This window comes from Trachinotus anak, unplaced genomic scaffold, assembly GCF_046630095.1.
Source record: "Trachinotus anak isolate AG129_WGS33_773 ecotype Australia unplaced genomic scaffold, CSIRO_AGI_Tana_v1 ptg000034l, whole genome shotgun sequence".
NCBI lineage: Eukaryota > Metazoa > Chordata > Actinopteri > Carangiformes > Carangidae > Trachinotus > Trachinotus anak.
Genome location: NW_027273885.1, coordinates 1,066,100 through 1,079,018, shown reverse-complemented (window position 1 = coordinate 1,079,018; position 12,919 = coordinate 1,066,100). Strand labels below are relative to the sequence as shown.

The window sequence follows — 12,919 nt, the reverse complement described above, 5'->3', positions numbered from 1 at the left end:
GTGTGTGTGAGAGTGTGTGTGAGTGTGTGAGTGTGTGTGTTGCATGGAGGCAGCGGCGGCTGTGCCTCCCGGGGATGTGACAGCTCTGTCACTCTCCTCTGGCTCCCCTGGGTCACTATAGCGCCCCCAGCTGGTGGTGTACCTGTCAGTCAGGCCCCCTCCAGCCTCCACACAGCGGCGAGGCCCAGACACAAGACCGGGAGAAGAGGAGGGGGAACCCGGCTGAGGGGCTGCAGGTAACCGGGTGTTAGTGGTTGTAGTTTATGATTGAGTTTGTCAGGATAATATGGTCCAGTGTGTGTGTGTGTGTGTGTGTGTGTGTGTGTGTGTGTGTGTGTGTGTGTGTTGGAGAGGAGTTGAGGAAACATTTTGCTTTTCCTACAAGTGAGAATTGATATGTTTAATTTAGCAGAGTGGAGTGCAGAGGAGCTGGAGGAAGTGGAGGAGATGAAAGAGGAGGAGGAGGAGGAGGAGGAGGAGGAGGAGGAGAGGGCTGCTGGTTGCTGAAGGAGGAGGAAGGCGGAGGAGGAAAAGAGAAAAGGAGGAGGAGAAGAGGAGGAGGAGGAGAGGGCCGCTGGTCGCCGGGTTTCCATGTGACAAGGGGAAATATGAGGGACTTTGACAGGTCTTAAACGGTCTGGCGCCAAGGCCTCAGTCTAGCCGCTAAATATAGCCGCAGAGATGATGCAGGGAGATGGGAGGAGAAGATGGAGCGATGAAAGGAAGAAAGGAACAATGTGGAGGGAGGAAGAAAACAACAATACTCAATTATAGACGAATACGGCGAAAAGTGTCCTGTTATGTTGTAATTAGAGCGTCTTTGGCCCGGATCACTGACACAGGGGCCACATCACCGGGACACACAGGAGCCGCACACTACACATCTGCACCTGCATTGTGTTGTAGTGAGCGGACACAACAAGGACACACAAAAACCTCAGTTCATTCACTTTAAATCCAGCTCAGCTTTCAGAGTCTGACGAACTGTGCGTCGAAGTTAAGCTGCCAAACTTCTTTATTTTGACCAGTTTCAGGGGATAAGCTCAGAAAAATTTCCCCAATGTCATAAATTATCTATATATTATCAAACTATCAGCGCAGGAGAAAGTTAAAGGCCGCAACTTGTGGATTTGTTGTTTTTAATTTGTTTAATTTGGCGCATTTTCGCAGGAAACATTTCTGACATTGCCAACACGTCTCGGAGCGTGTTCACTGTCCGTTCCCCCAAAACAGAGAGTGTGATGGTCTGTCAGAGCAGTGCCCCTGCATGCAGCTCCTCCAGCGGCTCAGAGAAAGTCCTCCTTCCACCTAATGACTTTTAAATCGTGCGTAATGGATATTTCTGCGCCGCTGAGGGCACAGAACAAATAAATAGTGAGTAATTTGCACAAGCATTATTGATACAATTACCCAGTTGAGTATTCCGGCAGAAAAACCGTTATCCACCTCCATATGTTGCTAATCTTTTTTTCTGCCATGTAAAGCTGCCTGCACGCAGCTCCACAGACTCGACCCCGCCGCCGCCGCCGCTCCCACGGCGCAGCTCCATCTCTGTCATTTCACAAATCTGTGGCTGCAGCATTCCAAACAAGTCAGCTGTCCGAGCACATTATAACAGATGCACTGCACAGAGGCACTCTGAGGGAAACTGGGGAGACATTCGTGATGATTTTACATTCTCACATGAAGCTGATGTTCACCGGCCACCACCTGGTTGGCTGGAAATGCACCTTTTTCCCCGGGTCACCGAGGAGCGGGCTGCGGCTGGCGGCTGCGCCGGCGGAGGAGGCTGATGCTCCGGGGACCTGTGCCTGCTCTCAGGTGCTTCCTGGGCTTGCAGAAAGGGTTGTGGGCTGCGGATGCTCCTGTGTGGGGCTTTACCCGCGGCTCTATCACTGTGATGGAAGCCGAGCAACAAGTGTGTCACAAAGTGGAGACGTGCAAACATTTCATGCTCTGAAATCACACTCACATGCTGCGTCTGGCGCACTTTTCTGACGCAGAATGAGTTAATTTGAGAGTTCCACACTCCTGCAGCGGCCGGTGAGGAGATGTATTTCATGTTTGAATAATTTATAGATATTAGTGAGGTGGTATTTTACGGCCGGTAAGAGCTCCGCGCCGCCGTCAGCGGAAGCCGGCGCCTGACAGGGGTTAATAGGAAATGCGCAGTTGCCTCTGACGGTCTCCTTCAGGAGGATTATCACTTTTTGTTTCAGTTTTTGTCGAACTAACGCCCGTGGCCGACATCACGGCCCATCCTGCCCGGAGAGAGCAGCTGTTTCACCCCCCCTCCCCAAAAAATGATCTCACATCTGACACCGAGTCATGACTGAGGCGGGAGAGCGGAGCGGAGCCGCGGATGAGGGGCCCGGAGGCGCCACACATGCAGGACTTCAGGGTAAATACTCAGAGACAGCAGCTCGTTCTGGTGGTGCGCTTCAGCCGCCTGGAGCCCCGCGGCTCCTCGGCAAACTGAGTCCGAGCTCATCAGGCGGGTGGGCCCCCCCGCGGCCCGCCGTGAGTCCCGCACTGTCCCCGGTTAGAAAACACAACCTGCCGGGATCAGACGCCGCCACGGCCTGAACCTCAGCCCCGGCCCGGGCACTGACTCCTGCTTGATGTGCAGAGAAAAGGCACATCCGGAACAACACAGCTGCAATTACAATGATATTATTTAGCTTCATTTCAAAATAAAATCCTCGCAGAAAAGTGAGTTTATTTGCAGCCAAACAGGACAGAGTTAGTGTGGAAGTGAGCACTCACCGCGTCTCCTGCCGCCTGATTTTCCTCTCTGAATTCATTCATCATCTTTCATCTGGTCCTCCTCTCTTTTCCCTCCACGCTGCATCTGGCTTTGTTTTTTCCAGCCGTGTGTGTGTGTGTGTCCCGCCGCCGCGGTCCCGTCAGCTCGATCAGGGAAAGGCACAGATACATGTCTCTCGGCTGGGGAACCTGGGGCTGCTCGGGTCTGGAGAGTGGAGTGTGCAGGCTGCTCACAGCTAACATAGAGCTAACGGGAGGCAGATCCAGCCTATAAGCGTCAAAACAGTCGATAAGTTGCAATAATTACAGGTCGGTTATGATAGAGAGCGACCGAGCGAGCAGCGGCGCGGAGCCGGGGCACTGTGGTGGGACAGAGGTGGAGGTGGAAGGTGGAGCCGCTCCTCTGGGTAAAGGTGAGCATTCAGACAGTGCACAGGTTGGTTTCTCCGGAGGCGACATTGTAAAAACGCAAGCCGAGAGAGGTGATGCCTCCACCGGCCAAGAACTGAGGGCTGACCCGGTGTTTGGCTTGGAAATGGGGGTGGGATTTCCCGATCTTTCCTGTCATTGGTTAATATTTTATTCTGTTGACATGTTTTCTTACTGCTAATGCTTCCGACACCTTCTTGTCCCCCCCTCCCTCCTCTCCTAGAGTCTGGCTGGAGCTGTCAGAACCACGCCTATAGGGGCCCACAATTGGTCCAGAAAGCGTAAAATCAGCAATCAAAGGGGCTTGGTTCATTAGTGCTGGGGATGGAGGCAGGAAGGACATGTGAGATAGTCACAGATCTGCAGTGAACGGGGCCACATCTCTCCAGTCAGTGTGGGATGACTGAAGCAGAGAAACAGCTCATTTCTCTCAGAGGCACACAGCGCAGCCGGGCTCTCCCTCCACAGCGCCGCTTCCACTGAAGCACTCGGCGGAGGAACCGAGGGAAACACACCGACAACAACTCTGGGCTCTTTTCTTCAGCCTGAAGGCGTCGAGGCGAAGCGCTGCGCTCCTCTGAGCAGCTCCACACACATTCCCTGCTCACGAAGCGCGGACCTACACTGGCTCAAGGTTGGGGAGGAAATACCACTAAAAATACCCATTATTTCACTTGGTTTTTGTGGATGCACCGATGAGAGATCCAGTTTTTACAGGGACTGCAATGGCTTATCACCCTTTCCACGCACACCGGCCAACCGACTTCCCCATGTCCGCCTTCCTAGCGGCCGCGCAGCCGTCCTTCTTCCCGGCGCTCAGCCTGCCTCCCGGGGCGCTCACCAAGCCCATCCCGGACCACAGCCTGGCCGGGGCGGCGGAGGCTGGGCTTCACCCGGCCCTCAGCCACCATCAGGCGGCTCATCTCCGCAGCATGAAAAGCCTGGAGCCCGAGGAGGAGGTGGACGACGACCCCAAAGTTACACTGGAAGCCAAGGATCTTTGGGACCAGTTTCATAAACTCGGGACGGAGATGGTTATTACCAAGTCCGGAAGGTAAGAATGACTCCGGATAAACCGGGAATATTTTATTCTGCACGACACGACCCACGGTTGTCTGAACCGCAGACGACGAGTTTAGAGCAGCTGAAAAAGCCTGATCCGGCGGCAGCCTGCGCTCCAGGCCTTCAGGAGTCCACACTTCTCCCACAGATTTCCAGCCTGTGGTGCCATGAATAAAAACACACACGTAAACTACACGATCCTACAAGAATCCGGCGTGTTTCCCCGCATTATGCGTAAATAGATGTTTCTAAAGGGAGTTCCAGCCCAACAACATTATAAACATTTAGGGGTTAAATTGGCTTCATTTATTTCAGTAAGTGACTGAATTAAATCCCGAGTTTATTGTGAGATATTTGTGAGATGTTGACTGATGAAAGGACATATTTGGGATCTTTGGTCGAGCCCGAGGCCTGAGCTGGAGTCGGGTTTTATCTGCTTTCCGTGGAGGCAGCGGCTTCTGGCTTCTATAAACAGGCTGTCACTTCAGAAAGCAGGGACGAGAAGTGCTGTGGTCATAAATATACTGCTCAGCTTTGTAGTGTAGGGCTTGGACAACACACACACACACACACACACACACACACACACACACACACACAGTGGCGCTCACTGCTGCCTAATTGCGTGCAGCACTGGAGAATAATATCTGACAATTACAATATTTCCACTTGTCAGAGCGCCGTGTTTTCCCTGCGCTTCAAAGCGTCTTTTGTCAGACTTGTGCAAGTGTTGCATGCCGGTCTGTGTTGTTGTGTTGTGGCTGAATCACGGCGTGTTGACTCCCTGTGTGCCTCTCTGCAGGAGGATGTTCCCTCCGTTCAAAGTGCGGATAAACGGCCTCGATAAAAAAGCGAAATACATCCTGCTGATGGACATCGTGGCGGCGGACGACTGCCGCTACAAGTTCCACAACTCCCGCTGGATGGTGGCGGGCAAGGCCGACCCGGAGATGCCCAAGAGGATGTATATCCACCCGGACAGCCCGGCCACCGGCGAGCAGTGGATGGCCAAGCCTGTTGCTTTCCATAAACTCAAGCTGACCAACAACATCTCAGACAAGCACGGATTTGTGAGTACAGGTCTTTTTTCTGGTCTGAGCAGAGTCGTGTTTTCATGAAGTGTTTGCGTTGGATCAGGATGTTTTTAGGTGTTTTAAGGCAAGATGAACATTTTATGAAGCACATGGAAGAAAGCGGGTCCTGGCAGCAGCAAAATAATAGTAGGAGACAGGCAGGAAAAGCGGGGAATAAATAAATCAGAGCAGGTATGTTCAGGCAGGGCAGGGAGATAATGAAGTGGGAGAAACACAACATTTACACCAGAAGACCCGTGAAAACACAGAGCAGCCTCCGCGGTTTCAGGCGCTGCTCGTCTTCAGGTCCAGAGCTGCTGACACTTCGTCGCCTCCTGACCCCCCCGTCACCGACACACAGCTTATGTTTCCCTGCCGCTCTCCAGAATATTATCAGCCTGCATCCACACGTCCAGAGCCCGGGCCTGCTCCCTGCAGCAGCCCGGGGCCTGCAGGCTGCACCCCGAGCCCCGAGCCCCCCGAGCCCGAGCCCCCCGAGCCCCCAGCCCCCAGCCCCCAGCCCCCAGCCCCCAGCCCCTTGATTTTTAACCGAGGTTGTTGTAGAAATAGTCAATAAAAACAAACACAAACATCAGAACCGAGCAGAGAGGTGGCTGGACGGGGATTAAATGTGTCATCAAACCGCTCCAGCCTGTAACCACACTGTAGTATAATATAGTATAATACAGTATAATATAGTATAATACAGTATAGTATAATACAGTATAATATAGTATTATATAGTATAGTATAATATAGTATTATATAGTATAGTATAATACAGTATAATATAGTATTATATAGTATAATACAGTATTATATAGTATAATATAGTATAGTATAATACAGTATAATATAGTATTATATAGTATAATATAGTATAGTATAATACAGTATAATATAGTATAGTATAATATAGTATAATACAGTATAATATAGTATTATATAGTATAATATAGTATAATATAATACAGTATTATATAGTATAATATAGTATAGTATAATACAGTATAATATAGTATTATATAGTATAATACAGTATAGTGTAATGTAGTATATATAACAGTATATTATAGTAGCTATTAACATGTGTTGTTATATATTAATTACGTATAACATGAAGTCTGGATGCTGCAGTGTTTTTGTGTTTTTTTTCTAAAATATTTCCCTTATAGTTAAACGTGTATTTTACTTTTATTATTATTTATTATTATATTTTTACCTTATTATTTTTATATATTAATTATTGGACCTGTGGGGGTAAAGTACTTGGTGAAGTTCATCTGACTGTCAGAACAAACACATTTACACATCAGTCTAAATAATTTGCATTTAGTTAAAAGCACATACAAGCTTTTTATATATGTATAATTATGTGTATATGGGGATATATATAGCCTATAAAATTATATCATGAATTAACACTTTATTTTTGTATTTTTAGATATATTTATATTTATTTCTAAATTATTTTTTATATACATATATTTATAAATTGTAATTTTTTGAAAATATCTATTGTGCATTGTGTATTAAATGAGTCCATATCTAACGGTGCAGTGTGTGCAGGCGGACGTGTGTCAGAGCCTCAGGCTGTTTCCAGGAGATTAATGTCAATGTGACATGGATGGAAAAGTAAACGTGCAGCTTTTGATAGAAACTGGATCAAATCTGAATTTTGTATTTTATCTTATTTGTTTTACTGTGGGTCTGAGTCCCCCTGACAACATGTGTGGCCTGGTCAGGTTTTTCCCTTCGCCCTGCACTAATTACAGACAGGGCTGCTCACACAGTAATTACAACAGCATCCTAACAATAGGCTGGATGATCCGCGTCAACACGCTCCGTCTGCTGGCGAGTTTTCATGTGGAGGAAACGTCCAGAACAGACGTAAACCGCGGTGATATTTCCCTACAAACCGTGTGTGTGTGTGTCGCTGCAGACCATCCTGAACTCCATGCACAAGTACCAGCCCCGGTTCCACATCGTGCGGGCCAACGACATCCTGAAGCTGCCGTACAGCACCTTCCGGACCTACGTGTTCCCGGAGACCGAGTTCGTGGCTGTGACTGCGTATCAGAACGACAAGGTGAGTCCCTTTCAAAATAAATGTCCCCATGCCTGCTGCCCCCTCCCCCACCGCCACCAAGCCCCGGAGACTTGATCTGATTTTTTAGGTCGCCTAATTTCCCTGCAGAGGACTCCGTCCGTGTCCCACTTGATTTTTTTAAATTGCTGTTCTGCCTGGATCAGCGAGTGTAGCAGATATTTGTGAGTGTGAATCCAAACGTGCAGCCTCAGTGTGGTGGTGTGTGTTTTATCTGCTGCTCGTGGACACATGAGCTGTTACCTCCAGCAGAGGTGAATAAATCAGGCGGGTAAACACGGAGAGTGCTGCAGCAGATCTGTTTTATTTTAGTTTTGGTATTCTGTAAAAATGACACCGGCGGCCTCCGTAGTTTGGATTTAATAGGATGTTTGGCTTATAAAAATACACAGTTTTTGAATGAAGGTTTTGTATGTGCGTGTATTTGATGGTATTATTCTAAGCTCCTCCGCTGACTCTTTATCCTCTGACACGGGGTTAAACTGGAGCCTGTGTCCAGGTGGGTCGGGTGGGGGGGGGGGGGGGGTCTTGTTGTAAAAGTTTATGGCGGGGGGTCACAATCGATTACAGGGCTTTTAAAAGGCCTGTGGCCCGCAGCCGCTGCTCGTCTCTGCTCAAGTGGCAAACGCCTGAAGCGCCGTTTTTCGAGGCCTCCACGCAGGCCCCTGAGCGGGGCCACAACGCCGGGCTCCCCCGCACCAGGACGCATCGTGGAGCAGCAGTGATCCAAACCGCATTATTAATTATTGATATGATAGTCATCTGTTCCAGTGGTGCCTTGTTTCTGGGGGCTCGGAGGCGTGTGTGGCCCCACAGAGAAATACTTCGTGGCACAGTTTCTCTCCAGGGGCCAATGAGAATAAGGCTTTTTATTAATGATGCAGATCTGAGTCCAACACCGTTTCTCCCGGTCCCGTCCCTGAAGTGTGTCCTTGTGTTTGCAGATAACTCAGCTGAAGATCGACAACAACCCTTTCGCGAAAGGATTCAGAGACACGGGGAACGGAAGGCGGGAGAAAAGGTAACAAACTGTGTGTGTGCGTGTGTGTGTGTGCAGCATCTTTTATTTTTCGAGGTCGTGGTGTCACCACGCCGCCGTCACATTTCGTATCATCACTCATCGCATCGTTAATACCAATGTGCAGGAAGCAGCTGACCCTGCCGTCGCTGCGCATGTACGAGGACCAGTGCAAGGCGGACCGGGAGGGCGCGGACTCTGACGACTCCTCCAGCGAGGCTCCGACCGGCAGGGACGCCGTGCACTCCCCGCTGGGCGCCGGTACCAGCCCGCTGAGGTTCAGCAGACCCAGCAGAGGTGAGACACGTTAACTATGGTTTAATCTGACTGTTCTGACCCAGATATGAACCCCAGGATAAATCCAGCCTCACTAGGCCTCATAACACTTAGAACTTCTTTTTACATTTAAATGGAACGGTTTAAATTGGCAAAAATATGAGTGTAATTTGGTGGAGGGGATAACCAACAAGGTAAGGCTAATGTCATGTATAATATATATTTATTTACTTTAATTAGCCTGATTCACATGCGCCAGTTTATTAACTACATTTTAAAATATACTTTCACATTAATCGACAGCCTGTTTGAATGTTTAAAAAAATCAGCTGATGTGAGCCATGTGTTTCACACCTGTCAGTCAGTCTAACTTAGATCAGCCACTCTACTGAATTTATTTCATTTCAGACAGATTTTATATTTGGTAGGTAAATACATCATTTTCTACATGGAACCACTGCACATGTGGATCTGATTTTTGACAATATTCAAATTTAAATGTAAATGCTGTAATTGAGAATATACGGTGCGTAAAACTGTCACTGGAGTTACAGATATTTAAGTTATTAGGTCTGATCCCAGTGTTTAATGCCCCTGAATTTATCAAACTAATTTATTTCACAAAGTCCTTTCAGTTTTTATTAATCCTGTGTTTTTATTTCAATGTGCTGCTGCTCTTAAAAATGAAAGTGTAAATCTACATTAAAGTGCAGATCTCCAGGCTTTTTGTTGCCACTCTAGTGTGTGTGTAGGTTGTTGTGTATTTTAGGGGACGAGCTGATAAATGGTTAAACGTTCTTTCCTGTGTCACAGATGAAAAAACGTGCACTGACAGCGAGCAGGAGCTGGAGCATCAGGACGAGCACTGCACCGCCTCCAACAGCCCAGGACCTGAACCCGTGTCCCCCTACAGCTCCAGGTGCGAGGACCGCATGCGTGACAGGCCCAGCGCGGAAAAGAAGGACGAGTCCATATTCAGTATAAGGAACCTAGAGAAGGACAAAGCAGAGAGCAGGCACAGGAAGGACACCACGGACGCACTGACAAAGGACTCGGAGGCTGGAGGCATCAGTGCCAGTAAGGACGCGTTCTCCCCTCTCATGGTCCAGACTGAGAGCCCCTCGCACTTCAGCCCAGGCCACTTACAAAGCCTGGCTCTGTCTGGTCTGCACAGTCAGCAGTTCTTTAACCCTCTGAACACCGGATCGCCGCTGTTGTTTCACCCCGGGCAGTTTGCCATGGCCCCCGGAGCCTTTTCTGCTATGGGCATGGGGCATCTTTTGGCCTCTGTATCGGGGGCAAGCGCTTTGGAAAACGGCAGCCTCTCCACCCAGGGCACAGGAGGAACCCCCAACCCCTTCCCCTTCCATCTGTCCCAGCACATGCTCGCCTCTCAGGTAAGGACGGTCCCCCAGTCAGAATGTGATTTGGTTTGCCTGCTCACCTGTAGCTGATGTCATCAGGAGCAGACAGTGAGCGTTCAGACAGGATTAGGTGTCGGTCTTAAGCTCACCCTGCACATCGGTTCTTCACCTGGCATGAATCAGAGCTGGGTCTCATTTAGAGCTGAAATAAATGTGAGAATTAAAGCTAAAAAACAGGCATCTGTGTGTTTGTTAAAACATGAGGATTTAATTCAAGGTCATCACATTTTAAACCTTTTTTCACGTGTGAAAAGAATTTAAACACAAATTAATAAAATATTTGTTGTCTTTTATTTTTCATAAAGATCAGTAGTAAGTCCTCTGAGGAGACAGATCTGTGAGCTGCTGTGCTGCTGTGATCTTATGGGATGTTTCTAATTTAAGTGTTCGACTGCTTGACTGGAAATTACTCCAGATCTCTCCTTTCATGTTGCAGGGCATCCCCATGCCTCCGTTCGGAGGCCTCTTCCCGTACCCGTACACCTACATGGCAGCGGCTGCAGCGGCGGCCTCGGCCTCAGCCCTCCCCACCACCAGCACCTCCAGCCCCCTCTCCAGGAACCCCTTCCTGGGCTCGTCCCGACCTCGGCTCCGCTTCAACCCTTACCAGCTCCCGGTGTCGCTGCCTCAGAGCTCCAGTCTGCTGACCACCGGTCTGCCCAGCAGCCTCAACCCGGGCTCTGAATCCTCCAAACCGGGCAGCAGGGAGGCCAGCCCAGCCCCGGAGCACCACAGCAACCACAAGACAGGAGGATCAAGTGGGAGGACCACGTCCCCCAAAACCTCCATCAAGGACTCAGTGAATGAGCTGCAAAGCATCCAGAGACTGGTGAGCGGCCTGGAGGGCCAGAGGGAGCCCTCCCCAACTGCAGACTCTCCCAAGTGATGAAGACTCTCCAATTGGAAGAAGTCTTGGCTTGAACACCAGAGGACTAGAAGTGCATCTGTCCTGTACAGCACATTACAGAGTGGGATGAGGGTTTGACCGATAAGGGTTGTTGAAGGCTGATAACTGATATTTTTTGGAACAAAGCTGCAGATTGAGTGAAATTTAGTCCATTTAATTAAATTTACCCTTTTCAAATTCACAAGTATTTAAAGGTTTCCTGTGGAGCTGAGCTGTTCGACTTATCATCACACACCAAAACTCTTCCTTGAATCCCAGAGTGTCAGAGTCAGCAGCTCCTGAGAGCAGGTGGAACACATGTACTACTTCGATGGAATAAAAATTAATTCATAAAAAAAAAAATGAATTAAACATCCAAACTATTAAAAACTACATAAAACACTAAATAATCACCAAAAAAAGTATTTAAAAAAGTTGAAGGAAGTGTCATAGAGACCAACACTGATCATTTCCACAAACTTGATCACATCCATTATATCAGAGGTGGACCACAGAGGCCAGTATCGGCCCCAGATATCGGTCTAACCCGCCTGAGAGCTCCGCACACTGAGCGTGTGTGTGTTGACTTGAAGCATCTGAGGATCCAGGCCCGGTTCTTAGACCCCGAGCCGACCCCTGACCCCTGACCCCTGAGCAGGAGCCGCCTTGCGCCGACAGGCAGGTCTCAAGCTGCATCCAAAAACTTTTTTTTCCGGGCCTGATGATTTCAAAAGGGATGGAAGCTGATCGTTCCGTCTGCAAGAGAAAGAACCGCTTATCATTTCATGCCAGAAAAAAAGTTTCTGAAATATTTATGTAATTAAAGATAAAAAAAAATCTGTAAATAAAGCTAAAAATCCAAGAATATGCAATTGGTATTAATTTATTCAAGGCTGTATATTAGCGTGTATATATTTCGAATTTAACTCGTTGCTTTTTCCTCCTCCTCCTCTCATTTTACATGACCATATACTGTAAATTAAAGAAGCTATTTAGCGCTGTTGGTTTGACAAATTGTATGAAGCGTCGCTGATTTTTAGGAAACGTGTGTGCCATGTTTTAGTCCGCACCCACCGACAAACAGAGGAACAGACACGGAGCTGCACTCAGGTTTCTTCACTCCAGCCTGGAGACGTTCAAAGCAATTCCTCCTACGGGCGCATCCTTCATATCTATTCAGAAATATATTTAAAGACGAAAGTATCTTGTTTATGCTGGTTGTCCGGGTATTTTTTTTTTTTTTTTGATTGTCTCACAATTTCAATAAAAAATCGTTGTGCTGAAAAGCCTGCAGGCGTATGATCATTATTATGATGATTATTGTTATTATTAGGATTATTGTCATAATCATCTGCTTACACTAAAACTGCTGTAGAAATGTATAGAGATTTTTTTAATGAAGTCATTAAGGTTTTTACTCAGAGCAGCACACACACACACACACACAGGCGGGGCAGCAGCGCCCTCTGTCGGCCTCGTGTTTAACAGAAAACATTATTGGGTTGAATTTAAAATACATTTAAATCAGATGGTGAAATTTGTGGGTGAAACTATTTGCATAGAGGCTGCAGCTGTGGATATTAAATATGTTCTCATTTCAAGCTTTAAACGGACGGAATATAAAAGACAGCTCTGATATTGTGTTTACAATTGTTTAGTTGGGTAGAGCAGTGGTTCTCAAAGTGAGGTCTGGGGACCCCCAGGGATCCTTGAGGGGGTTCCTGGAGTCCTCAGCCAAAAGAGGAAAAATTTATTTTCACTATAACTTCATTCATAAGTAACACAATGACAGATTGTGTGTCTGTCTTGGTCGTGGGTTTCAACACTTTGTGTAATAAAACAGCTAAAAGCAGAAGTCAGATCAGATGGGGTCCGTGA

At 47.9% G+C, this 12,919-nt stretch overlaps 2 protein-coding genes across 5 annotated transcripts in view; both read left to right on the top strand.

Annotated features, from left to right (window-relative positions):
- The first annotated feature begins 205 nt into the window (after positions 1–205).
- tbx4 (T-box transcription factor 4) overlaps positions 206–12,919 on the top strand; it is a 58,491-nt gene continuing 45,777 nt past the window's right edge. The window contains exon 1 of the mRNA XM_071471611.1: positions 206–306. The gene's annotated coding sequence lies outside the window, so the exon portion shown is untranslated. The remainder of the gene's footprint in view (positions 307–12,919) is intronic.
- Positions 2,870–12,330, top strand: tbx2b (T-box transcription factor 2b). Of its 4 annotated transcripts, none has more exons than XM_071471609.1 (8): positions 2,870–3,179; positions 3,419–4,249; positions 5,060–5,327; positions 7,273–7,419; positions 8,382–8,458; positions 8,583–8,752; positions 9,545–10,128; positions 10,592–12,330. In XM_071471609.1, the coding sequence occupies exons 2-8, from the start codon at positions 3,891–3,893 to the stop codon at positions 11,039–11,041; spliced, it is 2,055 nt and encodes a 684-aa protein (XP_071327710.1). In that variant the 5' UTR covers positions 2,870–3,179; positions 3,419–3,890; the 3' UTR covers positions 11,042–12,330. The 4 variants fall into 4 exon arrangements, with proteins under 4 accessions (XP_071327710.1, XP_071327711.1, XP_071327709.1 ...); XM_071471610.1 differs by lacking the exon at positions 2,870–3,179 and having other exon boundaries at positions 3,321–3,829; positions 3,913–4,249; XM_071471608.1 differs by lacking the exon at positions 2,870–3,179 and having other exon boundaries at positions 3,321–4,249.